The 26922-nt window shown below is 38.1% G+C and overlaps 1 protein-coding gene across 19 annotated transcripts in view; it reads left to right on the forward strand.

Moving 5' to 3' along the window:
• Nucleotides 1-26922, forward strand: part of RYR2 (ryanodine receptor 2) — a 719935-nt gene that overhangs the window by 415471 nt on the left and 277542 nt on the right. For all 19 annotated transcript variants that reach the window (XM_075126918.1, XM_075126917.1, XM_075126921.1 and 16 more), the window contains 6 exons: nucleotides 4465-4612; nucleotides 12183-12391; nucleotides 14942-15116; nucleotides 22680-22888; nucleotides 24597-24943; nucleotides 26057-26171. In XM_075126918.1, the coding sequence (XP_074983019.1) occupies nucleotides 4465-4612; nucleotides 12183-12391; nucleotides 14942-15116; nucleotides 22680-22888; nucleotides 24597-24943; nucleotides 26057-26171 (1203 nt within the window). The remainder of the gene's footprint in view (nucleotides 1-4464; nucleotides 4613-12182; nucleotides 12392-14941; nucleotides 15117-22679; nucleotides 22889-24596; nucleotides 24944-26056; nucleotides 26172-26922) is intronic.

The raw sequence follows: 26922 nt of genomic DNA on the forward strand, positions 1-26922 counted from the left end.
TTGCGATAGAACTGCAGACAATCATGCCAATGGTGATTAGCATAGAAACTGCGCAGACACCATTTGTGCCACAGGCAGGACACCTGGGAGAAGCTCTTGTATAATCATGTCACAGTAATTGAGTGCAGGTTCAAGGTACTATTCTGTGTGAACCCCTGGGGTAAATTTGTAACTGGGTTATATACCTTCTGAGGAACTGTGTGTCTTTGGATCATATGTGGAGAAATGTATTTCCTGAGTGGGATCATTTATTCCAGTACTTCTCTTCTATAGGACTAATATTGCCTGCTAAAGGACTATTAGTGGGGATGTTACTCAAGATATCTGGGAGCAGGATCCTATTTATGCAATACCTGAATTCAATCATACCACATTTTGCCATTGTCTCCTGCAAGTCCCATGCCACAATTTACAACTACTAGTGATGAGTAAGGGGAGAGGCTTAATAGGTGGACTGCTATAGCAGCTATCCTACTGCTTACACTTGCAGTTAGTCAAAATCATTGGCTTTCCTTCTTGTGTTCTTCAACAGGGATGAAGTTATTGAAAGAGCAGGGTCTTCAGTAGGGAGCTAAACTCAAGATTCATAGATTCCAAGGCTAGAAAGGACCACTGTGATCATCTCCTGAGTAATACAGGCCATAGAACTTCCCCCAAATAATTCCCAAAGAATATCTTAAAAAAAAATCCTATCTTGATTTAAAAATGGTCAGTTATGGAGAATCCACCATGACCATTGGTAAATTGTTCCAATGGTGAAAAATGTTTAAAATTTATGTTATTTCCAGTCTGAATTTGTTTAGCTTCAGCTTCCAGTTATTGGATCGTATTATACCTTTCTCTGACATAATGAAGAGCCCAATATTAAATATTTCTTCCACGTATAGGTACCTACAGACTGTAATCAAGTCACCCATTAACCTTCTATTTTTTAAGCTAAACAGATTGAGCTCCTTGAGTCTATCACTATAAGGAATAGTTTTTAATCATTCTCATGGCTCTTCTCTGAATCCTTTCCAATTTACCAACATCTTTCTTGAATTGTGGGTATCAGAACTGGAAACAATATTCCAATTGCAATTGCACCAGTGCCAAATAAAGAGGTATTACATAGAACTTTATTGGAATAGCTCCTTTGATATTGAATAGAATCCACTTTCAAGAGAATTTTTCTTAAATTCAGTGATAGAAGGTGACTACTAATCATTTTTTGATCCATTTGTTGTCAGCATCCATGGCTATGAGAACGAAATAATTAGGTCCCCTCTAATAGATATATATATAAATGGAATAGATATATATAAATACCTGATGTTCTAAATCACTTAACTTGTGACCATGTCAGTTGCTTATCCATGTCTTTCCGATATTCCTCCTATTACATGCTTTCTGTGGTTGTGCCTTTTATTTCCTCTTCTTTGAGAAGCGCTGTAATGTGTGTCTAGTTGTCTGTCTTCTCCTTAAACCACTTAGCTGATGACCTGCACTTCTGTTGAACTCCACAGCAGTGTCCGAGCACAACAGTGCATAGGTTCATTAAATCTAATTGCATACCATACTCGTAATGACAGGTTTCTCGTAAGTTGTTCCATTGAAAGCTGCATTATTGCATGTCATTACAGAAGAGGTTTAGTAGGGGATTATATAGGAAAATAGCACTTTGTTGTTGATTTACCTCTAAAGTGCACAACTCTGACTTTGAGATTCCTTTTGGATCTTTTAAATAGTTGCTTTCCTTACAGCTGCTTGTGTGAACTGGCTGTTTAACACTGTTATTCTGTGCTGCTATGGACAATGTTCTACAGATGCTTCTGCAGCCTCACTCCTTCACATACTATCTTTTATGTGGCATTTCTCATACAAGTCTCTCTATATATGATGTGGCCCTCACTAAATCACTTATCCATTCTGTGTGCCTGCCACATACCTATAGCATGCATGTATGCACATATACACCTTACTATCGCTTTCTACTGTGAAGGGTTGATAGGCCTGATCCTTTTGTTTCTAATAGTAGTTTTAACAGCCTTTTAGATGGCCCACATTGTTCTTATTTGTATGCATTTCTTTGGGCTATCCCTTCTACCTATTTCCTGGTAGCTGTCGCTGGTATGGAGCATTGTTTGCCTGATACGAGCCTTTAGAACCTGCATTTCCACTATATATGCTCAAACATGTTAATTCATGTCCTCCTATATCTCTCTGTTCCATTCCCAGCATATATTTGCAGGTACTTTTCTAGTCCCCATGCTTTTTTCCTTAAGCAATCCAGAATTCAGGTGTAAATTACTAATGTTGTGTTTGATAGAATGATAGCTTCCAAAGCTGAAAAAACTAACTATATGTAAAAGTTAACAAATGTTATTTAACTCAAACCATTTGTAGTAGTGCTGACAAGATATTTAAGGGTTTCCCTGAAGAAAACCTACTCTTGTCATTTAAATTATTTAAAAAGTAAGTAATTACTAGAAAACCTCTGCACGTAATGCAGTCCTCCAATGGAGAATCAGACTTTCAAATCTGGAAGATTCTAGAAAAAAAATTCACAGGTTAGACCAAATTTTCCCTTCTCTGTCCCAGCAATCTTTATATTATAAAGCAGTAACTTGTCCTTAGGAGAGTAAGAAGGATTGAATTTATATATAAATTGAAAATGAACGTAAAGGTTTTGGAGGTGCCATGTTCTGCAACACTCATCTACCAAATGATGTGTCTACAGAAGAGTAGAGGTCACCCTCAAAATGGTTTGAGAATGTGTGGCTAGAGAGCCACAAAAGGGCTCTTTATAGTTCGTAATAAAAAACATGATCTCTACACCAACAGTGTCACTGCTCCTCCAAATGAGTGACCTGTAACATTCTTGGGGAGAGCAGCACCTCACCTTTTGTGTGTCTGCTACATATTCTGTTATCCCCTTGGTTATGTAACATCCATACATTACATAACATTTAACATCCAGGTTATGTAATTTTTATGCTGTGGCTTGTCCTAGAAAGAAAATCCACAGGAAAGATCAAATTTCCCTTTTGCATTGGGAACGAATTGAGCCTTTCGACATGCAAAAAACACATTTTAGTACACTTTAAGTATCTAGTTACCAGGGTGCTCCTAAATCAGATCGCTAGATATGTCATAGCTAATGAAGGAAAACAGCCACAAGTATTTGTACTACCAAAACGTATCTGCTGTTTGAGGATGCAGAAATGTGTGTGAGTGTGTACAGGAGCAAAGCTGAAAAATTCTGAATCAGAACCATAATAGAATAAAATACTAAGACAATATTTTGTGATATTTTCATTTTCACAATTGTTGGTATCTCCCATTAGTAGAAAGTTCCCAATATCTTTGCTTTTTGTTCCTATACAATAGTCAACTTATTATGGCAGATTTAACCTCTAATTTTTTTTAAAAATTAATATCTACACAATTAGTAAGGATATGGAGAGATCTATTGCACTGCTTCTGCCACTGCCAATAGACTCTCAAGTGCAAAAGTGAAAACATAGAAAGGCAAATTATAATACTCACTAGAATTGTCATAATGTATACTAAATAGACTATATAATCAACATTTGCAATTGAAATGACCTTTGCAAAGGAAAAAAAATAACTTTATGTTAAAAACAAACTTTAACTCACTTAATAGCTTCATTCCGCTGGGAGCAGAGAGCTGTGTTTGTTTATCTTATGTTATGCTAAAAAAATTCCACACTAGAGCATCACACTGAGGGAAGGGCATTTACACTTGGATTCTTACTAGAACTGTAAAATCCAATACTTTCTTTTGGAAAAATATATGCCTTGAGTATTTCACATTAGAAGCAGCCGTTGTTTTACATTTTGGTGTTGTGGCAGTTTTGTTCTTCTACATAAAGATAAGAATCTTGAGACTGATGATCCTGCTTGCATTCAAATGAATGGCAAACCAGCCATTCACTTTGGGTAGTGTAACATTGGTGCTATTATTTATCAAGTATTTATATCATGTTGGCTCTTAGGAGTTCCAGTCATGGACTAGGACACCATTGTGCTAGTTGCTGTACAAATAGAAGAAAAACATGATCCCCATTCCAAAGAGAGTGCAAAATCTTAGATAGTAAACAATTCATTTCTGTTCTTGATTTTCACACTTAGTGTTGCATGAACATATTTCCATTAAATTATTTGGTGGAAAATGAAAGAAAATTTACGCCATGCCATTAAATATCAATATTTGTGAATAACTTGCTTCTTTTGAATTCAGTGTCCGTGTAGATTTCAAGAACTTCAGTTTCCTCTGCAAGATGCTTGTTGCATGTGTGGTGTTATGCAAGTCTTCATTTCACTTTGTGCAAATCATATTTTTTAAACTGAAGCTACTGTACATTTTATCTGTCCTTGCAATTTTATTTGTAAGAAAAATGTTTCATTTTAGCTTGGTCTCTCTGAAACTGCAATGATTTTTAATAACTTATCCTTATGTAGGATGTGAAGAATCGAAGAAACCCCCGCCTTGTCCCATATGCCCTTCTGGATGATCGTACCAAGAAGTCAAACAAAGATAGCCTCCGGGAGGCCGTCCGCACCCTTCTTGGCTATGGTTACAACCTGGAGGCTCCTGATCAAGATCACGGTATTTAATTTAATTTTTTTACTCTCAAGAATCCATGTAATGTTACAGTAGGTATTGGTAATGACGGAGGCATATCTATTTGTTGTTAAGTTTATTATGTTTTTTTTAGCCCTATTGAACTGTTTCGTGAGGCATTGCAGGGCTGCTGAGGATGACCAAATCCACTAGCTTCAAGCTGTGCCCATCTCTCATTGATGAACAAGCACAATGTCTATTCCAAATCAGGAAAGTGTTCCACATTCAAGTCACTTGCTAGCAGCACATCTATTGCCAAGGAACATTGCCTTAAGCTTCATTTCTTAGAGGTGGCATGAGTTATTGTCTTCCAGCTCTGGTCTGCCTGATGACCCTGCATTCAGTCCGTGTCTTATTTTCCTGAGATGGGAATGGGTACCCAGAAAGGCTCTGTGCCCAAAAACACCTCAGCATGTAGGGACTCCGCTAAGTCTTCCCAGGCCATTGGGTTATGCTAATCAATCTTCTGAGTCCTTCAGCCTTATGGTAGTGTTCCACAAGAACTGGTGTCTGAATCAAGCATTGCCTCAACCTCTACATCAAGCTTTCACAACAGAGCCGTTGAAGAACTGAGTAAAAGAACTCCGTGTAAACTGAGTAAGGACCTCAGAATTTGGTGAATTTGCTTGGTTGTAGTCAGATTCAGAACCAATTTACACATATTGTATATAAGAAATTTAATAATGTAATTCCCAATACTGCAAAGGATCCTTTAGTGTGGACCTGAATGTCAATGAAACTTCCTGTGACTGTAGAGAACTTTGTTTTATTCTTACACATCAGTTTAACTTAGTTTGTGTGAAATCATTGGCTCTGAAATACTTTTCTCTAAGAGCTGAGGATTTGTTTACTTTCTTAATGTATGGGCATAACTTTTCTTAAGGCTGCAGTACTGGATGTTACGCATGTGTGTTCAAGAAAGAATGAACCTTTATATTCTTTCAACTACTTTTAAGCAAGTAGCAAGCTAGCTGTTGTCCAGTGTTTCATCCTGGTTTAATGTCCAATGCAAGAACTAATCTCAAAGACAAGAAAATAGGTGACAAATTCTTGTAAACTGTGACTCTAGTGACACCATTTTTATAATAGTTTTTAGATGATTGCTCTAATAGTAGGGAGCCGTTAGAAAGGACTTCTGATCAATTTGTGAGTGCCCTTATTTGAAAGATGGTCACTTTCCCAGTCAGTTTAAATTTACAGATAATGAACAGACTGTGCAGTGTTGCTCATGAGTATTCTAATCACAGAACATCTAGATTGTGGAAGATACTTCCTGCATCATTTCCTTAGTTGGCATTTGATACCTACTGGAGATAACCTGCCACTCAGAGGAGATGTTATGTTTTATCATTGCTTCTTAAAAGAAATCAGCTGTATAAAGAAATAAAATAGATAATGGCTGCAGGGAAAAAACATTGTGGGAAAAAATCAGAAATTATAAACTGGATATACGCAGAGAAAGTATGTTTTAGGGAAGCTTTCATAATTATGTATTATAAAGCTTGCTCTAGGATACATAGCTTTGGAAATAAACTGACAGGTTTGAGTATGCATGTTGGTGCTTGGGTGTTCTCTTCTGTGTGCTTCGGTGATAGTTAAGAAGATGTCCCTAACTTCATCAAAACATAAGTACATAATGAAATCATTAAGGCAATATGCCCGTACCACTTTGAGATTACCCCTAAATGGCTGGCGTCTGAAATGTGCTGTTAGTCCATTTTAGACAGCAAACTAAGGACTGAGAGTTGCTCTATGTACTGTACAGCACTGTCCCACTAGCAATGCTCATTAGATAACAGATGGTAAATTCAACAGAATGGCTCTCACTACACTTAAACATTTAAGTCTGCATATATTTTAATTAATGATACTCTCAGCTATCCGGTAGATTGCATCAGGGCCCAAAGCTAATTATTTTTCAAGATGTGTGGCCTGTGTTTCTATGGTAGAATTGTAGAATGAAACTCATAAGTCTCAGTTATTAACTTCTCATTATTATTAAAAAGAGCTTTCTGTGTTTACAATAATCCTGAAGGAAAGAATAATGAAAAGAAAGCATTATTTAAACCCAATTTATAAGATTTAAATATTCAGAACCCTATTTTAGGTGCTGATTTAAATAGGTGTATGCCAGAAATCTTGAGAGCAGAAATGGTAATGCCCAAGAAAAATTGCCTGATTACCTCCATTGTTCTCCTCTGAGAATTCAGAGAGAAACTGCTTTGAGGTTTCTCCTTGACTGGCATTGCAGAGGAAGCTTAACAGGGTGTCGTGATGGGAAAGTGGGTGAGTACATATGAGGCTACCAAGAAGAAAGAATGGTCATTACCCCCAGGAACACACACAAAATATTCCTATTCTTAGTAAGAATAAAATTTGCAAGAGGGTGGGGGTATAAGGCTAATGTGAGGAAGAGTATGGATGCATATAAAAATTATTTTGCAATTAATATATGAGCCTGCTGGGATGGAGAAAATTATGCAAAATACCTTCATATTCACTAGGTTTTCCTAGGAATATGCTAAATGAAGTGAAATAAGGTAATTTTATATTGAATTCACTTTATCAATATCCTTCTATTTTATTTATTTAGAATACATTATGCTTGAGAGAACATGAACCAATGCTTGTGTATATCGATTGTCGAAATGCTTGATATTGCATCCTCTGTAGTGTAGTGTGGAGATTTATACTGCCATGGAGGACTCTTCTGTGGTGTATGTTGGGGTATGGAGTCCCCTTCTTGGGGTTTACTTTGCAATTGTTACACACACACACACACTCACAGTTCACACACACAAATACCACACTTCTGAGATGCTTTTAGCCCTAACGTTCATGAATAAGTGTTGCAGAAGTGGGTCCTGTTTTTTAGTTATTTTATTATGTTTGTACTAAATTGGATGTTTCTAGTTGCATACTACTTAGTTTTTATGCCAATGTATTACATGCTGAATTTAGTGCCTAGACTTAATAAAATTTGAATAATAATATTAAATAAATGCAAATAAAGAATAAACCTTCATTTTTCTAAGTAATATGTTCAAGGTATTTGAAAAGCTTGTGGCGGGGTATTTTTATTCTTTTTTAGAATATGACAATACTATGAATTGATAGAGTTAAACTGCTATATTATATATGTGTGTTACATAATATGATTGTTTTGCAGAATCGTTGCTTTCTCCGGTTTTCTTGTCTGACATAGGATGTTTTCCTTTGAAACATTGTGGGAAGCCCCTCTTCGTCATTCAAATTCTGTATTGTGTATTGTAAAAGGATTTAGAGATCTCTAGTGGTTTTCTGGTTTTTGGTTCATGATTTTTTTTTTAAGCCTTTGTTAACCAAATGGAGTATCTTCAGCTGTATCCTTATTAATTGTTATTTATTGCTTCCAGTAGCACCCCAAATGTTCTAGATGCTGTACAAACATCATAAGAAGATACAGAGCTATTTGGCATCTAAAAATACAGTGAATCAGACAAAGTGTAGGGGCAATGGGTGAAACATACAAGTTGTTGGGTGATGTTTAGTTGTTTTTTTTAATTCGATATATACACTATTCCCAACTTCTGTTCAACCTTGCTATTAGTAGTCAGCTAATTTCTTGTAGAGTTATGACACCGGGGGTTTTCAGGAGGCATTTGATGTTGCGAGGGCAGTGGGCATGTAGAGCAGCAAGGATAGAAAATGCAATTTATAAACAGCTGTGAGGAAGAAAGCTCAGGGCAGTTTTGCTGAGGCTGGCATCACTGGCAGGGTGGAGAAGAGGGGATGGAAAGCAGGAAAAGAGACAAGAACAGATAAGTACAGAGGAGACAGTTACATAGAATCTTCAAGGCTCGAACAAGAAGCTGGGACTTAAGGTAGTGGAGGGATTGGAGAGGTGAGATGGGGAGTGGGTTGTTGACATGGTCAAAGCAGCAGGCAAGAAAGGTGATTTTAGCAGCTATGTCTTGTACAGACTGAAGGGAAGCAGTGGAGCTAACAGGAAGATCAGAGATGAGAAGGATGTTACAGTAATCAAGATGAGCGAGTCCCTGAATAAGCGTTTTAGCTGTATGTAGAAGAATGAATTCTAGAAATCTTATGGAGAAAGAAGTAGCAGGATCCAGACATAGTCTGGATATGCAGGAGAAGGGAAACAGAAGAATCAAAGGATGAGCCCCAGGTTGTGGGCCTGACTGACTGGTAAGATGATGACATTGTCTATAATGACAGAGAATATGGGTATTGGGAAGGCAACAAGGGGCCTTCTCCTTCTTGTGCCTTGTAGTCCTTTACAGCTTTGTAAAATGTGATCATTGCCATTTACACCCACTTTGCACAAGGGTGACTGTGTTAAGTTTAAGTTGACAATGGGACATTTGGAAGGAAGTGTCAGAAACAGATAAAATGCAGGACTGAATGGGGGAAGATAAGTTAGGAATAGTGAGAGTTTGCAAGTAATCAGTTTAGAGGTGGTAGTTGAAGCTGTGTAAGAGGATGAAAGAGAGGTTGTAAAGTGAGAAAAGGAGGCAGCCAACATGAGAGCCCTTTGGGTACATCGTTTTGTGGGTTCTCCTCCTCTGTATCTCTTTCCATGGATCAGCCAGAGAGATAGGAAGAGGACAGGATAAGATGTCAAGAAGGTATGAGAAGTATCATAGAGATCAAGAAAGTTCTGGGTGAAGTAGAAACCTTGAGACATTTTCTAGAAGAGGGCATTAGAAAACTTTGTGAGCGCAGTTTCGTTGGAGTGAGGAGGACAGAAGCGAAGTTGGAGAGGATAAGGCAATGGTTGTAGGTTGCATACTCAATAAGGTTAGAGCTGAGGGGAAGAAGGGAGTGGTGGCATAATGGGAGAGAGAGACAAAATCAATGGCTGGCTTTTTTTGTCTGTTGAGGAAACCATAATATACTTACATTCTGAGGAGATGGAGCCAGAGAAGAGTTGGCGGTTGAGGAGGAAGGAAGAGGAGTGCATGAAAGCAGGAGGCCAGGACAGGTATCGGCTCAGGAGAGTAGTGGAGTGGGTCAGAGGCTAGAAATAAAGTGTGAAACCTCAGTGTCAGTTGTAAGGGAAAAAGAGGAGAGAATAATAGATTTATTCATGCACTTCAAAGTGACACATGCACATTCTTTCGTTTTTAAAATCTAAATACATTTTATTTACTGACTTAGATTATTTTTTAAACCCATGCATTTCCCAACCACTCCACAGTTCTCTTGTTTAGGAACTACAATAGTTCACTTATGCCATGTACCACTAATCTTTCTGTGGAGTTTACATCTGTTGTGATCAAGATACATGACACACTGTTTGCATAATAATGTCAGTGGTAAGAGTAAGATTAATGTGTCCGTCTACTGGAGATTTTTGAAATAGTGTTTCATGCTGAGCCCCTCTTGAGTGAATTGTTATGTAGCCATAGTAGTCTTGAAGGAAACGTATGTTAAGGCAGAAAATGTGATACTTTTATCCTGTAACCTTTTAGCCTGTAAACTTGTGTGTTGTTCTTTACCTGTTGCAGTCAGGGCAACTGTTTAATAGGACACAATATCTATACAACAGTTTAGGATGGTGTCATGGTTCCTTCCCCACTCTGAACTCTAGGGTACAGATGTGGGGACCTGCATGAAAACCCCCTAAGCTTATTTTTACCAGCTTAGGTTAAAACTTCCCCAAGGTACAAACTAATTTACCTTTCGCTCTTGGACTTTTTATTGGACTTTACAAGCGTCTTAACAAATACATAACAGGGAAAGAGCCCGCTTGGAAACGTCTTTCCCCCCAAAATATCCCCCCAAACCCTACACCCCCTTTCCTGGGGAAGGCTTGATAAAAATCCTCACCAATTTGCATAGGTGAACACAGACCCAAACCCTTGGATCTTAAGAACAATGGAAAAGCAATCAGGTTCGTAAAAGAAGAATTTTAATTGAAGAAAAAGTAAAAGAATCACCTCTGTAAAATCAGGATGGTAAATACAGGGTATGCAGATTCAAAACATAGAGAATCCATCTAGGCAAAACCTCAAGTTACAAAAAGACACAAAAACAGGAATATACATTCCATTCAGCATGACTTATTTTATCAGCCATTTAAGCAAAACAGAATCTAATGCATATCTAGCTAGATTACTTACTAAGTTCTAAGACTCCATTCCTTTCCTGTTCCTGGCAAAAGCCTCACACAGACAGAGAGAACCTTTGTTTCTCCCCTCCTCCAGCTTTGAAAGTATCTTGTCTCCTCATTGGTCATTTTGGTCAGGTGCCAGCGAGGTTATCCTAGCTTCTTAACCCTTTACAGGTGAAAGGGTTTTTTCCTCTGGCCAGCAGGGATTTTAAAGGTGTTTACCCTTCCCTTTATATATATGACAGATGGGAAGTGAATAAGGATAGTCTATTCAATTGAAAACGTATATGTTATTTCAGTGTTCAGCAATATTTTCTAAATACCTCTTTGGGTCTGATTTCAAGCATCATAAAAACATTGATTTTTCTTTTATCCTTGAACAGTTTACAGCCTTGAGCTCTGTGTATTCACAAAAGCTTCTCTCTCCCACCAATAGAAGTAGGTCTAATAAAAGATATGACCTCACCCACTTAACCTCAGATGAGTCAGTTTTATTATAATAAGAAATGCCAGTTATTTGTCCTACACTGTATTTTAAAGGGCATCTGTTTTTTCAAACCCTCTGCCCTTTCTCCTTGTGATATTTTTTCTAATGCAGAAATGTGGTCATCTGGTGTGTTAGAGACTCATGCAGATAAATGTATCCTTTCCTTCTGCCCACTCCTCCCACTGCAGAAAAAGGATGCTAAAATAACATGGTCCAAGTACCCTTAGCTATGCACATATAACTGTGGGTAGGACTCATTACAGTAAATAAATATTTGTACAGCAGTGTTACACTGAGAGATTTAAGAAGCTCTATCTAATTAACATATCAAATATCAGATTAAGTACCAACTAGGGAAGAAGATTTCTGATAGTAGAGGACTCTAATTTAGCAAGGAGTGTCGTAATAAGATCCAAAGACTGGGTGTTGAAGTTAGAAAAATTCAGACTGAAAATAAAGCACTTTTTTTTCACAGTGAGGTGTAATTACTCTTTGGAACAATTTATCTAGGGATGTAGTGTAAACTCCATCTCTTGAAGTCTTTAAATCGAAATGGGATGTCTTTCAAAAATATATGATCTATCTCAACCATAGAATATGGGCTTGAAGTAGGAATATTGAGTAAAAATTCTGTAGTCTGTGTTATGAAGGAGGCCAGAGTAGATGTTCATAGTTAACCTTCTGGCCTTTAAAATCTGAGTCTCTGATATTTTCATGTGCATTACCAATCATTGGTACCACTAGCTCACTGGATTAACTGAGCTTTCAGGGCTTCAATTCTTGGCTATACAGCATCATGACTTATGGTAAATCATTGCTAAATCCCATTATCTACTTCCTAATATTTTTCTATAAGGTTGAGAGGTATGGATACTATACAGTAATCTCCGTTTATTTTCATTGCTTTCATTTTGTTATCAGATAAACATAAGGGCCCTTTTTTCCCCCTGCAGCTACAAGGTCAGACATGTGCACTGGGATAATGGAAAGGTTCCGGATATTCCGCACTGAGAAGACTTACGCAGTAAAGGCTGGAAAATGGTACTTTGAGTTTGAGGCTGTCACTGCAGGAGACATGAGAGTTGGCTGGACCAGGCCAGGCTGCCAGCCAGACCAGGAACTTGGCTCAGATGAGCAAGCTTTTGTCTTTGATGGCTTCAAGGTTTGTATAGTTTGTTTTGGTGGGATTGATTGTAAGTAGTGACAGTAAGTTGTTAACAAAAATCACTTATTTTTTCTTCCTATTCTAGTTGTTTCAGCTTAATGCCCTTCTGTGCCTTAGCTTTTGTTTCAGTGTTTGAAAATATTAAGAATCCTCTTTAGGGTCTGGATGAAATGAAAGGTAAAATAATATTTTAGAATGTAGAACCGTATTACTTGGCAAAAATACAGTAAGAGCACTTGGCACTTTCATAGCTCTTTTCGTTTGAAAATCTCAAAATGCTGTACAAAATTGGGTGTGTATTTGAGGCACAGAGCACTTAAGTAACTTACCCTAAATCAAGTCATTGGGAGAGCTGAGATTAGAACCCATTTCTCCTGAATCCTAGTGCAGTGATCTCCCGATAGGAAATCGCTATAGGAAAGAGAATGTGATTTTCATTGTCAGCAGTAATTCCATTGGACTGAATTTGGTTAAGAATATAGGAATGTAAAAGTTATGAAAATGAAGACTAAATTTTAATGGAAATTTCTGATAGTATTTAGCACAAATTAAGTATGAGAAAGCAGGTAGTTCTAGCTCCAACTTCAGTATGAAAGAAACAATGAAAGACTGAAATCTAGTTGTATGGGTAATATGTAGATAAGCATAACATTTTTTTATGCCGCTGGTTTTTGATCCTTCACAAGAGTCAAATGACTCATTAAAGTGTGGCAGTAAAACATCATTTTAGTGTGAAGGCATGTGAAATCTCTGCCATGATAACAGTTGCTATCTAGACTAGTGGTGACTCATGTCTTAGTACAAAAATGCATATTAACTGCATTTTGTGTCTGGAGTTGGAATACAGTTATGTTGTTGTTATAATACTTGACAGAAGTTAGCATTACTCTTCACAAACTCAATTTCAGAACTGCAGATTGTCAAGCAAGCCTACCTCAGCCCTATTTTATTGTTGTTACTGCATTTCTATTTGACAGTGTTGTATGATACAAATTGAGATGCCTTAACATTGAACTGAAAAGTCAGAATTTTTTAAATGACTGATCAAATTAAATAACCATTCACAGTGTCCTATCATTAGCAGAGGATGAGCACTGAATATATTTGAAAATGATAACAATAAAAAGCTGAGAATCAATTGTCCTGCTAAATCCTGAGTTGGGACCTTGATGTTTTCCTTGCAACTGTGTAAGATCACTAACACCTAAAGCAGCAGTGAGAATGCTACTCCCTGCCTTCTTTTAGATATAAACCATGTCATCAGTCAAGTTTTCCAAGCTAATACAATCTCAGGTAAAAACTCCTTCAGTCTATTTGTAAGCCAATATTGGGATTTTAGTAATACTTTTTGTTTTGCTAAGATTAATGAAATGGACATTATCCCCCTTCTTAGTTGTATTTCCTGCAGGAAGCACATTTTACCTTTGCTGTGTGTTCTATTCCAGTTCCCATCTGATTTCCAGGTGCTGTATAAGGTGTTGGTTTTGACTGATACATTTCTTAAGGATTTTAGCTGTGACTATCTTTTAAGAATGGCTCTATCCTCTTGTACCACAGAAGTTGAGATCAGCTGAGGTGCTGGAATTAACAGATTCCAGTTTATTTGGGAGGCTGTTTACAGGAGGGATTTTAGATGAAGGTTCGTCAGTTCTGGAATTCACTCCCCCCTTGGTCAAAGAGAGCTTGAGATTGTTGACTTTCAGGGCATGCCGCAAGTCTCATGTGTTCTCCCAGGCTTTTGAGGAGTGGGAGTAAGGGATGGAAACTTAGTCCTGATAGAATGGGTGTGTTAGGAAGAGGTACATTGATAATGGGGGTTTTTTGTGTAAATTTTCTAAGAATTTGTATGTATTTATTTAGATTCTGCTCTTATGCAAACTCCACAACAGGCATCCATCCAGACCTGCAATATTTATTCCTCTAGAGGTCAGTCATGCAAGGTGCTGAGCCACTCTTTGAGGTAATGAATGCCCTCAACTACTTCTATAGAAACAAGTGGGAACTGAGGGTGCTCATCACTTCCAAGAATTGCTCAGCATGTTCAGGCCGATAGAGAGCATGGCAGGCATGTTGCATAAATCTAAATAAATTCATTAAGAATAACATATTTTTGAAGATTGCTTGGAAGCATAAAATTTAGAGGCCAAACAATTGCATGGAAGTAATTTAAAAAATACTATAAAGCAGCTATTTAACTTTGCAATTGAGACCATATTATTTTCATGACAGACCTTTTGTAGATCTTCCAAATAAAAATAAAATATGCTCTTACATGTGTTACTAATATGCTGAAATATCAATTTAACTCATCTATTCACTGGGCCTCATTTTACAATGCTGATGTTCGGAGAGCTTCAACAAAATTAATTGTAGGATTGCCACTCTCAAAGTGTAATTGTGATACTTATGAGCATTGTTTCAGAATGAGTTGCTGTAAAAGTATTAATTCTAGTGCTGTGTTAATTGCGGGGGATGATTATTAGTCATATCACTGAGGGGGAGGGAAATACTCTCATTGTTTTTATCCTTCTCTGAAATCCTTTTCAGGCCCAGCGGTGGCACCAGGGTAATGAGCATTTTGGCCGCTCTTGGCTGGCAGGGGATGTTGTGGGATGTATGGTTGACATGAACGAGCACACCATGATGTTCACCCTGAATGGTGAAATCCTGCTCGATGACTCAGGTTCAGAGCTTGCATTCAAGGACTTCGAGGTTGGTGATGGTAAGTGGTTGCACGCTTTGTGCTGTTAACTTGCTTTTGTTGCTAGATTATGCCTATTGTGGGTTGACATCCTTTTAACATGCTCTTTGTGGGTGTACAAGCAGATGAGAATGCAGCTTTGTCACATGTGCACAGCATAGTTTGGCAGAAAAATACTTGTTATTTGGCATTGCTTTGCAGTATCTTTGCTTTCTCTCATTTAGCTGAGAACTGCATTGGGCAAAAGGGTGAACATCAGTGGAAATAGAATAGTAATTACTGTATGATGCTGATCTTGAGCACTAGTGATTTCAGTTAGAGCAGCTTGGTTCATCATTTTGTTACAGTACTGAGGCATTTCTTCAGAACTGGTAGCTCACGAAAGCTTATGCTCAAATAAATTGGTTAGTCTCTAAGGTGCCACAAGTCCTCCTTTTCTTTTTTCTCCTGATAAAGAAGTTTTATGTGCTTCTGTTTCCCATCAAACCAGGCTTACGTGTATCTCTCTTTCCCCCATCACCTAATTGGGCTTATGTGCACCCACTTCCCATCCCTGGGGTTTGTATGCATAAACTTTCATTTACAATATAAATAATGGTTAAAAATTATCCTAATGCCAATATAACATAAAAACAAAACAAACACCACATACCCATTGCACCGCATCATGGCAAAAGATTTTGTAATAGACTTTGTGTTTTGGGAGAAGCCAATCAACAATGAAAGGTACAACTGCTAAAGAAAACTTTCAGTCACATCTGAGTAAGTAAATAAATAAACATTTCAGTCTGTCCTGAAGGGCAACAAACCTAATCCGTTTTGTACAAAGGACAGGAATAGGTTCCAAAATTGTGGGCCACTCCTGCAGAAAGCTGCACCTTTTCTTGTATCCGAAGAGGTCTACACTTCAAGTACCGCCACTCACTGCAGCTATGGCAATACCGTTCGGGCATTCCTGTATAAGACAGCTCTCAAATAGGCATGTCTTGTGCCATTATACTGTTGTACCGCAGGTAAACAGTGCATCTTGCTGTCCCATTTCTAGGCAATTGGCTGCAGACTGTTAGCACTCCCATAAGTAATCAAACCACTGTTGGGTGTAACAATATTTGCACTTGGGGGGGGGGTTGTTTCTGAGGTTTATCTTCAGGCCCTCAAAAGAAAAATGAAGGTAAATTAAATGTTGGTGCAAAGAAGATGAGCGCTGATTTTGATTTTTACAATTAAAAGTTTTTCCATTGACTTTGGTGGGCTTTGGATTAGGCCTAAATTCTCAAGTTTGCTTCAGTGACAGGGATGTAGAATTAAGAATTGATTTTAATATCTACAGTTGCAGAACCACTGTAGGGCTGCAAATGTCTGATAAAAGTGTTTCTGAATAATTTAGTGTGGTGCTCAGAAAAATGCACACACCCACAAACAAAAATTAAAGTGCTAGATGGAATTTTAAATCTCTCAGACTTGACAGATCCCTGTTAATGGAGATTTGTGTTTGTTCACTGCATATTTTGAAAGTTTGTATTCTGTTTTTCTGAATGATACATATATTGGTAAATAATCTCTAAATGGCTTGCTAGAAACATGATTGTATTGCCCAGTAGAATTTCACCCTTAAAATATTCAATGTAGAACACAAAGTTGCTTCATTCTGTCTGCATTTGCAGTATTATGTGACGCAATTTGTGCTTCCAGTTTCAAAAAGGCATTGAAACAACTCTGAGAGATGTTTCTGCAGACATACAAGAGACAATGGGCTTCCTCAAGCCTTGCCTGATATTAATTATTTATAGAGCACTGAGTGTGATCCCATTGTAATAGAAACATATATAGAAGAGAGAGTCCCTATCCTGTTCACAAGTTCCTCTCCACATTGTCATCAAAGTGTTGTGGAGCAGTTCATAGAGTGCAGAAGGTGTCTAATCAAAAGACCGGTTAACCACTGGGAGTCTTTCCATTCACTTGAGTTGGCTTTGAATCAAATCCTCTTTCTATGACTTCCCTGCTGCCTGTCCCATATTCATGTCATGGGACAATGGTTTTCCTTTTTGGGCCTTGTCCCCGTGCTACACAATGCTGAATATAACAGCACTTTTCTGGGGTCATGAAAATAAATTCTTATTTCTCTCTCTTAATTAAAAAAAAAGCTTCAGTTTTCTAGTCTGCGATGGTGTGCATTCATCCCCACTGTAAATATTTTCTGTGCCATATTCACAGAGTGTAAGTAAGTTGATGTAATTGAACAATAGCACATTGTTGCGTGTGCATTTGTCAGTTGAAATGGCATGTGTCTCTACATGCTAAGGACGCTTACATTGACTGATGAGCACACATCTCTTAGAGTATGTTACTGTGCTTTCAAAATTATAGCTTTTAATAACAGGTTACATTGTACTTTCTTTGGCCTCTATTTTAGTAGGATGTAGAGTTAGTAGAACTGATGAAGGTTAAATGACTACTCCTGCATCAGCTTTCCCAGCTCTGCCATAAGAAGAGGAAGTGCTCATTTTTGTCAGTGCTGCCCTAGAGCTGCTCCTGATTTCATTTACATTCCCCACTCAAAGAAGGTGTGGTGAGTGTGAGTAGAAGACTCCTGCTTCCACCTACTAGTGTACACAATTCTGTGAACTTCGCAGCCCTTATTACTGAACAAGGTCTTACAGCTGTAACTCAGGCTATGTCTACACTACCGTGGAAAGTTGACCTATGTTACGCAACTCCGGCTACGTGAATAATGTAGCTGGAGTTGGCGTACCTTAGGTCGAGTTACAGCAGGGTCTACACTGTGGGGAGTCAATGGGAGAAAATCTCCTGTTGACTTACCTTACTCTTCTCGTTGGGGGTAGAGTACAGGGGTCGACTGGAGAGTGATCTGCTGTCAGTTTGGCAGGTCTTCACTAGACTCACTAAATCGAACACTGGTGGATCGATCTCAGTGTCCATTCCTGCTGTAGTGTAGACCTACCCTCAAAAAGCAGGCAAGAATGATCTCTTCCACCCCCCACCGCAAGCATTGAACTGATAGGGTAATTGAGAGGTTAACAGTGGCCAGTACTGGATGCTTCAGAGGGAAATTTTGACTGATCCATCCCCTGTTGTCCACTCCCAGCTTCAGGCAGTTGGAGACTTAGGGTGCTGCAGAATGAAGCTTTTCACTTCAGTAAAAAGATAACAATTTGTCAGAGCCATCTGCCCTGCTTTAGAGGACACAGCCTACTTATAAGCCAGTGCTAGTGTTATAACATATTTACAAACAGGGAAAAAGGAACATGGCTCTCTGCCAAGTTACCAATCAGGTTCACAGGCCCCTATTTTAGGGTCTACTGCCAACAAGAAGAGTTCCACAGAATTATGGCAGACGGTACCACTTGTGAGATATCATTCTTGTCAGTAGTAAACATAACTATTAAATGATAATTGCACATTTATTTATGTTTGTGCAAGAGAGATTTCATGCAGGAGGTATGGTGTATTCATGCATTATAATTCTGAATATTCAGCCAGGTAAATAGTATGATTCAAATTCCGTCCCCAGTTACACCAATGCAACTTCAGAGTATGATTTTCATGTCTGCACTGTATATGTGGCAAAAAGGTTACAAGTTGCACCCTGTCTTCTCCAAAAGAGTATAAATTACACAGAAATTATGCTGCCCTTATCCTTTTGCAGTGAGCAAAGGGTGGCATTATGTGGTTCACCTTGGATGTGGAAAAAGTGGATGGAGTTGTAGTCAGGATCAAATCCCTTATTCAATATGCATCTGCCAGAAGCAACCTGCAGGAGAGGGGAGAGGCAAATCCTACCCTGACTCATGCCCTGTGTAACTGCATCTACTTTGGTGTGGTTGCATTGCATGTAAGTCAAGGCAGGATTTAACCTATGGAGCAAATTAATGCTGCCACAGGCATCTTCAACCATTTTCACTCAATTTATGAGGCACCACAGCAAATACTGGTCCACTGTGGGGTATTTGGGGGATTTTGGCTATTGCAGAATGAGTTGGTGATTAATCTGGTGCCTGTGGAACTGGGCTGATGATACAGAATTCTCATCTGCATGTCACACTGACTGGTTACTGAGTTAATGAGAACCTTCTGCATTTAGCCAATTGATGTCAAGTGAAAAATTTTCCTGGGTAAGGATTTAGTTCAAAATTCATTGCAACGTAGGCTGCGTGGTGAGATATGCGTAACTTAAAGACAACTTACAGATGTATTTATTGTACTAAGGTATCTCTGAAAAAAAGGTGTCTGCTAAGGTTATGATTCCTATTCATTTTACCAAGTTAGTGAATGTGTGATGAGAAGCAAATGTGTACTATATTTCTAATAATGTGTGCCTCTGTGAGAATGCTACTCCAGATCTGACAGACATGCATGCATGCATGTAGTAGAATTAATAATGTATGTGTGTCATCTTGTACACCACTCATTTCCCTTTCTTGTTAGGGGTGATGAGATGCAGAACTGCATTTTCATTATATACTCAGCTTCTACACTCCTACTGTTTTCCTGCCTGCTTCTGCTCATCACAGCAATTGCCACTACCTGTATTATGCATAACTAAGCTCTTTCATTTATGAGCTGATTGCTGTAGTAAGGGACTATCTTATCTGAGTTGGATCTCCAATAGCTGTAGATACAGAATTTGGTAAAAATATTGCCACTTCCTCACATGAAACATTGACTCTTGCTAAAACCCACCTTAACTAGCTGCTCTTATATTGCAAACTCTCATGAATTTGATGTAGACGGCATTTGATTCTTCCACTTTCCTGTTTTTGAGTAAATTTTGGAGCTCTTTTTTACATGATCACTTTTTTTTCTTCAGAGTGGATGACAGGGACTTCTTAGAAATTTCATTCTAAATATATATTTTTTCCTTTATCAGACAAAATCCTATCTACATCAAAGAAATACACCTACAGTTTCTTAAATGCTTCATCTGTACTGTCACTAATAACTTCAATAGCATTCTGACTGTTCCAAAACTCCTCATACAAACATGGCATGCACTCATAGTTTTCAATCTATAATGCTATTTAAAAAAAAATGAAATCAGGTTTTGTGTGGAATATTGTATGTTGTTTCCAGAGTCATTTGCATCAAGGTGTATGTTATATCAATGCTACTTAAAGACTTCTTTATATTGAGGATGGTGCAGGGCTGTACTGCTCCACTGAGAGCTCCAGGAGACATTGAGTCACTGAGACACATCACTTCCTCCAGTGCCTGCTTCCTTAGAGTGCCTGGGGAGGAGAATCCTGGCACCACTCTTTACAAGCATGTTGTTGTGGAGTGTGGGGCAGGGCTATAATACCACCCACTCTGGAAAGATTTATGCTGCTGTGCGGTACCTACTTTTGTACTGTCCTTGTGCTCCCTTAGCACAAGAATTGCAGTTGTGCTTTCCCCTTTTGCAAGGGGAGAAATGGGAAGGGAGGCTTTTTGTTCCTTCTTCCTCTTGAATGCCTGCTCAGCGCTGGGCAGTTCTACCCAAGAATGACTGACATTCATATGTTGACCTTCATGCTGAAGAACTCTCAAAGTGCTTTACATCAATAAGAAACAGGGGTAAAGGGAGACAAGGTGTTAGGCAGGCAGGCATGTGCTGTAAGTCTGATAAACTTATATCTAGTTGGGTTTCTCCTGCCATATATAAAGTGGAAACTTGCAAGTGATGAGTTGCATTACAGAGGTCCATGCTGTCTTCTCTGAACACCCTTCCTGTAACTACACTAACTGCTGCCCCCAGGGACAGTTGCTCCCAAGAACAACTCTTCTTGAGTGATGCATCAAGATTTGTCATCCTACTGCAGACAGAGCTGTGATTTTTGGCTTTGCCTAAAAACATTTGCAATCATTCATGGTTCGTTGAACTCTGCAGCGTGCATGTTACCTTCCCTGTAAGTTAAGCTGCAAGGCAAATATTAATTTAAATATATATTGATTTATGCAAATGTAACTCCTCTTGTTATAAATTGTTTAATATGATTTTTCCCATTTAGTTCTCGTATTCTGCTGAGAAATGGTTTGTATAATATTTTAACAATAGATATTTAATAGATTTGCAATAAAAAGTAGTCATAAATCACAGTGATTGAGCAATCTCATTATCTGTGTATGAAACTGATGTCTCATTACTAAGAGCCTGGCCACAAAGATAGAAGTTCAGATATTAATCTTACCGACTAGAGTCTATGGCTTGTAGTTTCTGGCCTTATGTTTATCATGCTTAACATACATGTAAATGACAGTGAATCTCTTTTATCTGTAATAAAATATTCAAAGGAAGTTTTGAAGTCTGGAAGTTAATGCAGAACAGCATTAACCACTGTGGCTTTTGGCTGTGACATTCTTCTACTTGTGTATGCAGAGCATGTCATGAATGGAGGCTCTGCTCCTTCCCATCCTGCATAGCCCCTAATTTCAGGGGCCCCAAAGAATGGGAAGATCCAGCTGCTCTGCCTGTTGACCATTGCCATTTCTACTCCCCAATTTCCTTAGATTCTACTCACCTCTACCAGCGTAATGGAGTGGAGCATCCAGATTTACATTTCTTGGGGGGCAATACGGGAATTACCTTTTTGACACTTTTATTAAACTTAATAGATTATTTTTTTTAGCAGACAGGTCAAATAAGTTTTCAATAGTATTGTTAGATGAAAGGGGAACAAGAAGGATGAACAGGAGAAAGAAAATACATTTTCTTCATTTTCTAAAATAACAGACTGAACCTAACAACCAGAGATGTCTTAATGTAATTTTTGAAGTGGTGCATAGGTCTTGTGTTTACTCAGCACAGGAGTGAATTTCATTCTTTAATGAATAGGGTCTTCTCTTAGATGTGAAGTACCAAGAGACCAATCTTGTTCTTGCGTTGTGCCCCAAACTTGCACCTGATGCTACACAGGGACAAACCCATCCATCAACTTCACGGAAGTTACAGTACAATATTGCCTACCCTAAGCATTCATAAGTCATGAATCTGACCCCAAAATATCATAAGATTGGTACAAAAATAATGAGATTTAAAGAAATGAACGTGGGTTCTTTTTATTTGCCCGTCTGGTTTTCAAACCTTTAGGTTACCTTTGGGCCATGTTTTCAAGTTTTTCTCTGCAGCCATTGGGGCCAGAAACATTTTTTTTAAAGGAAAGGTGAGGTTCTTGTTTTTAAAAAAAAAACCAAAACTTCCAGAACTCTGAGCTGAAACTTGATGAGCAAAATCAAATAATGTAAGTCTTGTAAAATCATGAGCGCTGGCAGCACTGGTCATCCGCAGAGAATTTGGCCTTATGGTCAATATGACAATCACTGTCTGATATTTCTGAACAGTGAATTATCTGGTATGTGATATTATTTCTTGCTGCATCTCCTTTTAGAGAGGCTTGTATACAGAACAATAACAGAGATGTGCTGCTTGCTGATTCCTGGAAGGTAGACTACTACGCCCTAATACAGGAGTTTGTACTTTTTGGGTTTCACGCATTTTTATCCCAAACCATTTCTGACTGTGTTATGTCAAGAAAACACTTCTGTAATATATGGGATGCATAAATTTTCTTTCTTTCTGTCTTTCTATAGGATTTATACCTGTGTGCAGCCTGGGCTTGTCTCAAGTGGGAAGAATGAACTTTGGCAAAGATGTCAGCTCCCTGAAATATTTTACTATCTGTGGCTTACAAGAAGGCTATGAACCCTTTGCTGTTAATACAAACAGAGACATTACCATGTGGCTGAGCAAGAGACTCCCTCAGTTTTTCCCAGTGCCACCAAACCATGAACACATTGAGGTTTGTGTTCTACATTAAGGTTTCCTGTTAATTTTTCAGGAATTTGTTTTAATTAAATGAACTCTACAGTTAACTTGCTGCTTTGCTATTTCAGCCTTCCCTTTGAATATGGATATCAGTGTTGGCATCTGACATGCACTTACTCACCCTGGTAAACTATGATTGTAGCTCAATGAGAACATGATGATGAATTCTGTCAGCCAATGAGTGATCTCTTGGAAGAGTATGAATGTATTAGACTCCTAAATAAACAATAAAATAATATGTTAAGCTTGCCAAGTTGAGCTGTCAAAAGCCTGAAAGTTCCAGAGTTAAGGTTGCTTCCGCAACCTTAATGCTACCCCTTTGCATGAGTACATCATGAAACAATCTTTAATTATATTGTTTTAAACTTAAAGATTACTACTTCATTCAATAGTGTAGATCAGATAGTGCTCCATGGGTGAGGTAAATTTTTAATACTTGCTTTTATCTTGTTGTCCCATAAGTTTTATACTGCACTCTATACAAACTCCACACTGAATGAGACAAGGATTCTACCCAAAAAAAAAAAGTCAAAGATTATGAGTAATATTTTCACAGGCACCTAAGTGACTTAAGCTCAGTTTTTAGAGGTACGTAGACCTTTCTCTAATCAGCACTGCGACTCCTAAATATCATTTTTAAAAGTGACACAGGCTCTTTGGAGTCTCTCATTGACTTTTAATGAGCCTTAGGCTCCTAAGTCTCATTTTCAAAAGGGACTTAGGTTCCTAAGTCAGCTGAGCAAAGGAACACCTAAACACTTTTAAAAATCTGGGTCTTAGGGTACTAAATGACTTAGGTTCTTTTGAAAATATTACCCTGTATCATAAGGCATACGCACAAGGGAGCAGAGTTAAGACTGCCTTGGTAACCATCATCTCTGGTATTTTCCTAACTTCTGTGACCTCACCTTTGCGATCTTAATAGTATTTCTCTCTCTCTCTCTCAAAATATGGACTGTAATATATAAAGACACTTCAGAGTTCTACATGTACTGTTGCTGACTGTCCTCCACAGGCATTTAAATACAGGAACCGAAATTCCGGTCACCTTTTTATGCTCTCGTGCACAAATTCAATGTAATACTCTAAATTCACGAATTCAACGGAAATTGTTACTCAATTTATATATGGACCCATGTGCATAGACAATAGGCCATTTGCAGATTGTTTGTTTTATCCAATAACAAAAATCTGTACAAATGCATACGTTTTCAAAATACATATAACTCTATACAATTGCAATCAGTTCTTACCAGACCACATGAAAGCCACGTTTGAATGAAATAGAAACTCTGTCCCTATTGAAGTATATCAGGAAGCATAGGTAAAAAGAAATATTGTTCTTTCTCTTATATCTGTGCCTTGTGTTTGAGTTATTATGGATCATACTGGCCAAGGTTGGATTACTATTGCAAAAAATAGTGGGGATAGTCTTTGACTGTATATCCAGTTTATAAGTGCTAAAAGGAAGCAATTCCATTCACTTGTCAATGGATTTACCTGCTCTTGCTGCTATAGGGCATGCTGATGTTTAATTAAATGTCTAGGCCATATTGTAACATGTAATCATTTTGTAACTCTAAATACTTTAAATATATTATGCTAAAAATCAAACTGGAACATTTGGGAGGAGGCGGAGAAGACATTTACTTTTATAATAAATGAGCTTTTATATTTGATAGGTGATGAGAATAGATGGCACCGTAGACAGCTCCCCCTGTTTGAAGGTCACACAGAAGTCCTTTGGCTCACAGAACAGCAAAATAGGCATCATGTTTTTTCGCTTGAGCATGCCAATTGAGTGTGCAGAAGTATTCTCCAAAACATCAGCAGGAGGGTTGCCAGGCACTGGTCTTTTTGGCCCAAAAAGCGACTTGGAGGATTATGATGCTGATTCTGATTTTGAGGTTCTGATGAAGACAGCTCATGGTCACCTAGTGCCTGATCGGGCAGAAAAAGAAGCTACAAAACAAGAGTTCAATAACCACAAGGATTACACTCAAGAGAAACCTTCACGTCTTAAACAAAGGTCAGTAACATATTTGATCTGTTTTTGTCATAATACGGTGGGTAGGGTTTGCTTTAAACATTACTAGAAAATTCATTTTAAATCCCTCTCCATATCACCAGTAAAAGTTTTCTGTGGAGAGTTTGTAAAGTTGTGGTTAGTGCTAAACTGACAGTCAGGACTCCTTGGTTCTATTCCCAGCACCACCACTGAATCATTGTGTAACAATAAGCATATCATTTAACCTCCCTGTACCTCACTTTCATCATCTGTTAAATAGAAGAAACAGAAATCTATAAAAGAAGCCTTCCTCTAAGGGTATTGTGAGGCTAAATGCAGTCTTTTGACATTCTCAGATGAAAGGCACTCTAAAAGTGCCAGAGGGTTTTTTCTGATCCTGTCAAAACTAGGAAATACTGGAAATTTCATCAGAAAATGATGCTTATAAGACTTCCAGCAAAGGCCAAAGATATTTAGATAAGCTTTGGTGAACATCTGAACTTTCATGGTCTTTCCCCATGCCCCAATTAAGTGAGGCAAGAATATTCACTATGTTATATCTTTATCGTTTTCAGAGGTAATCAAACAAACCCTCCCCTTCCCCATCTGATCCATGAGATACACATACCTAACTTAGTAACTGTCCAGACATATTACTGAAACCTTCATCCTTCCATTCCCTTTCTACTTTTGCTCGCCCCCTAGCTTGTTGTGTTATGTTAAATTGTAAAGTTTTAGAATAGGGGCAGTGGATAAAATTTTCAAAAGCTCCATACTGACTTAGGAGCCTAAGTCCATTTTTATAAATGACATAAGTACTTAAGAGACAAACACTCATTTCAAGTCAATGGAACTTAGGCTCCTAAATGACTTTTGAGAATAGGATTTAAGCTTCTAAGTCACTTAGGCAAGTTTGAAAATTTTACCCTGTGTCTTCTGTAAAGCACTTATTCTACCCATACCTGATGTAAACAATAAATAACAATCTGGACCCAACTACTAAATCTTTTAGGGTAATTTATATTTGCGGAATTCCTGTGTGTGTGTGTGTGTGCGTGTTTGTGTGTATTGATTTGCTCAGAATTGATATAGGTTGTGATTTTACTCCGTCCTCAGTACTTTGCTGTATTACAGGTTTATGCTCAGAAGGACAAAGCCAGATTACAGCACAAGCCACTCGGCACGGCTCACAGAGGATGTTCTGGCAGATGACAGAGATGACTATGATTACTTGATGCATACTTCTACGGTATGGCAACGCAGTGTTCATATTTTTGCTATTTGCTTTTCTAACAATTGCTTACTTTTGCTAGTAGGAGTCACAGTGAACACATTCAATTTTTCTCCCTTTTATTTCCAGGCCATATTTTTTATGCACTTTTCTGCAGTAGTACTGTGTAACAAAACTTGAGATCACCACACTCATTCCATTTTGACCTGCCTCCTACTTAGCCCCAAATCCAAAACAACTCCTATTTGAAGAGACTTAACTTAGCTTGGATCTGTGCTTAAAAGAACTTCCATGGGCAACAGAACAAGGGCAGAATATGGCCCTATTTTGAAACAGCTAGTCAAGCCCAGAGCTACTCAAACATAGAGAGTTAGAGTCAACAACTAAATACATGATCCTGATTCAGAGTATGAAATGTAGAAGTCCCATTGAAAGTAATGGGAGTTTTGTGCATGGATCAGTGACAGGCTCAGCCCCTTAAATCTGCTCAGTTTACTGTGTTTCCAGAGTTTGCAGGCATTATAATGCACCTGTATGTCTATTAATCCTCTACTACTGTAATGTGAACATACCGCCAATGTTTCTGCATGCATTTTTTTTATCCTCTTGTCTTTCAGTTTAAATCAGACCGCTTTTTTGAAGAACATGTCCGTGCAAAGCAATCATCATTCTTCCATTGCTCTAGTAATGAATTACTCTCAAACAAGACTATATCTGTTCACAAAAGCTGATTCATCCCAGTTAGATTGTGAAAAATAAACTACGAGAT

The sequence above is a fragment of the Caretta caretta genome, chromosome 3, assembly GCF_965140235.1.
Source record: "Caretta caretta isolate rCarCar2 chromosome 3, rCarCar1.hap1, whole genome shotgun sequence".
NCBI classification, from domain to species: Eukaryota; Metazoa; Chordata; order Testudines; family Cheloniidae; genus Caretta; species Caretta caretta.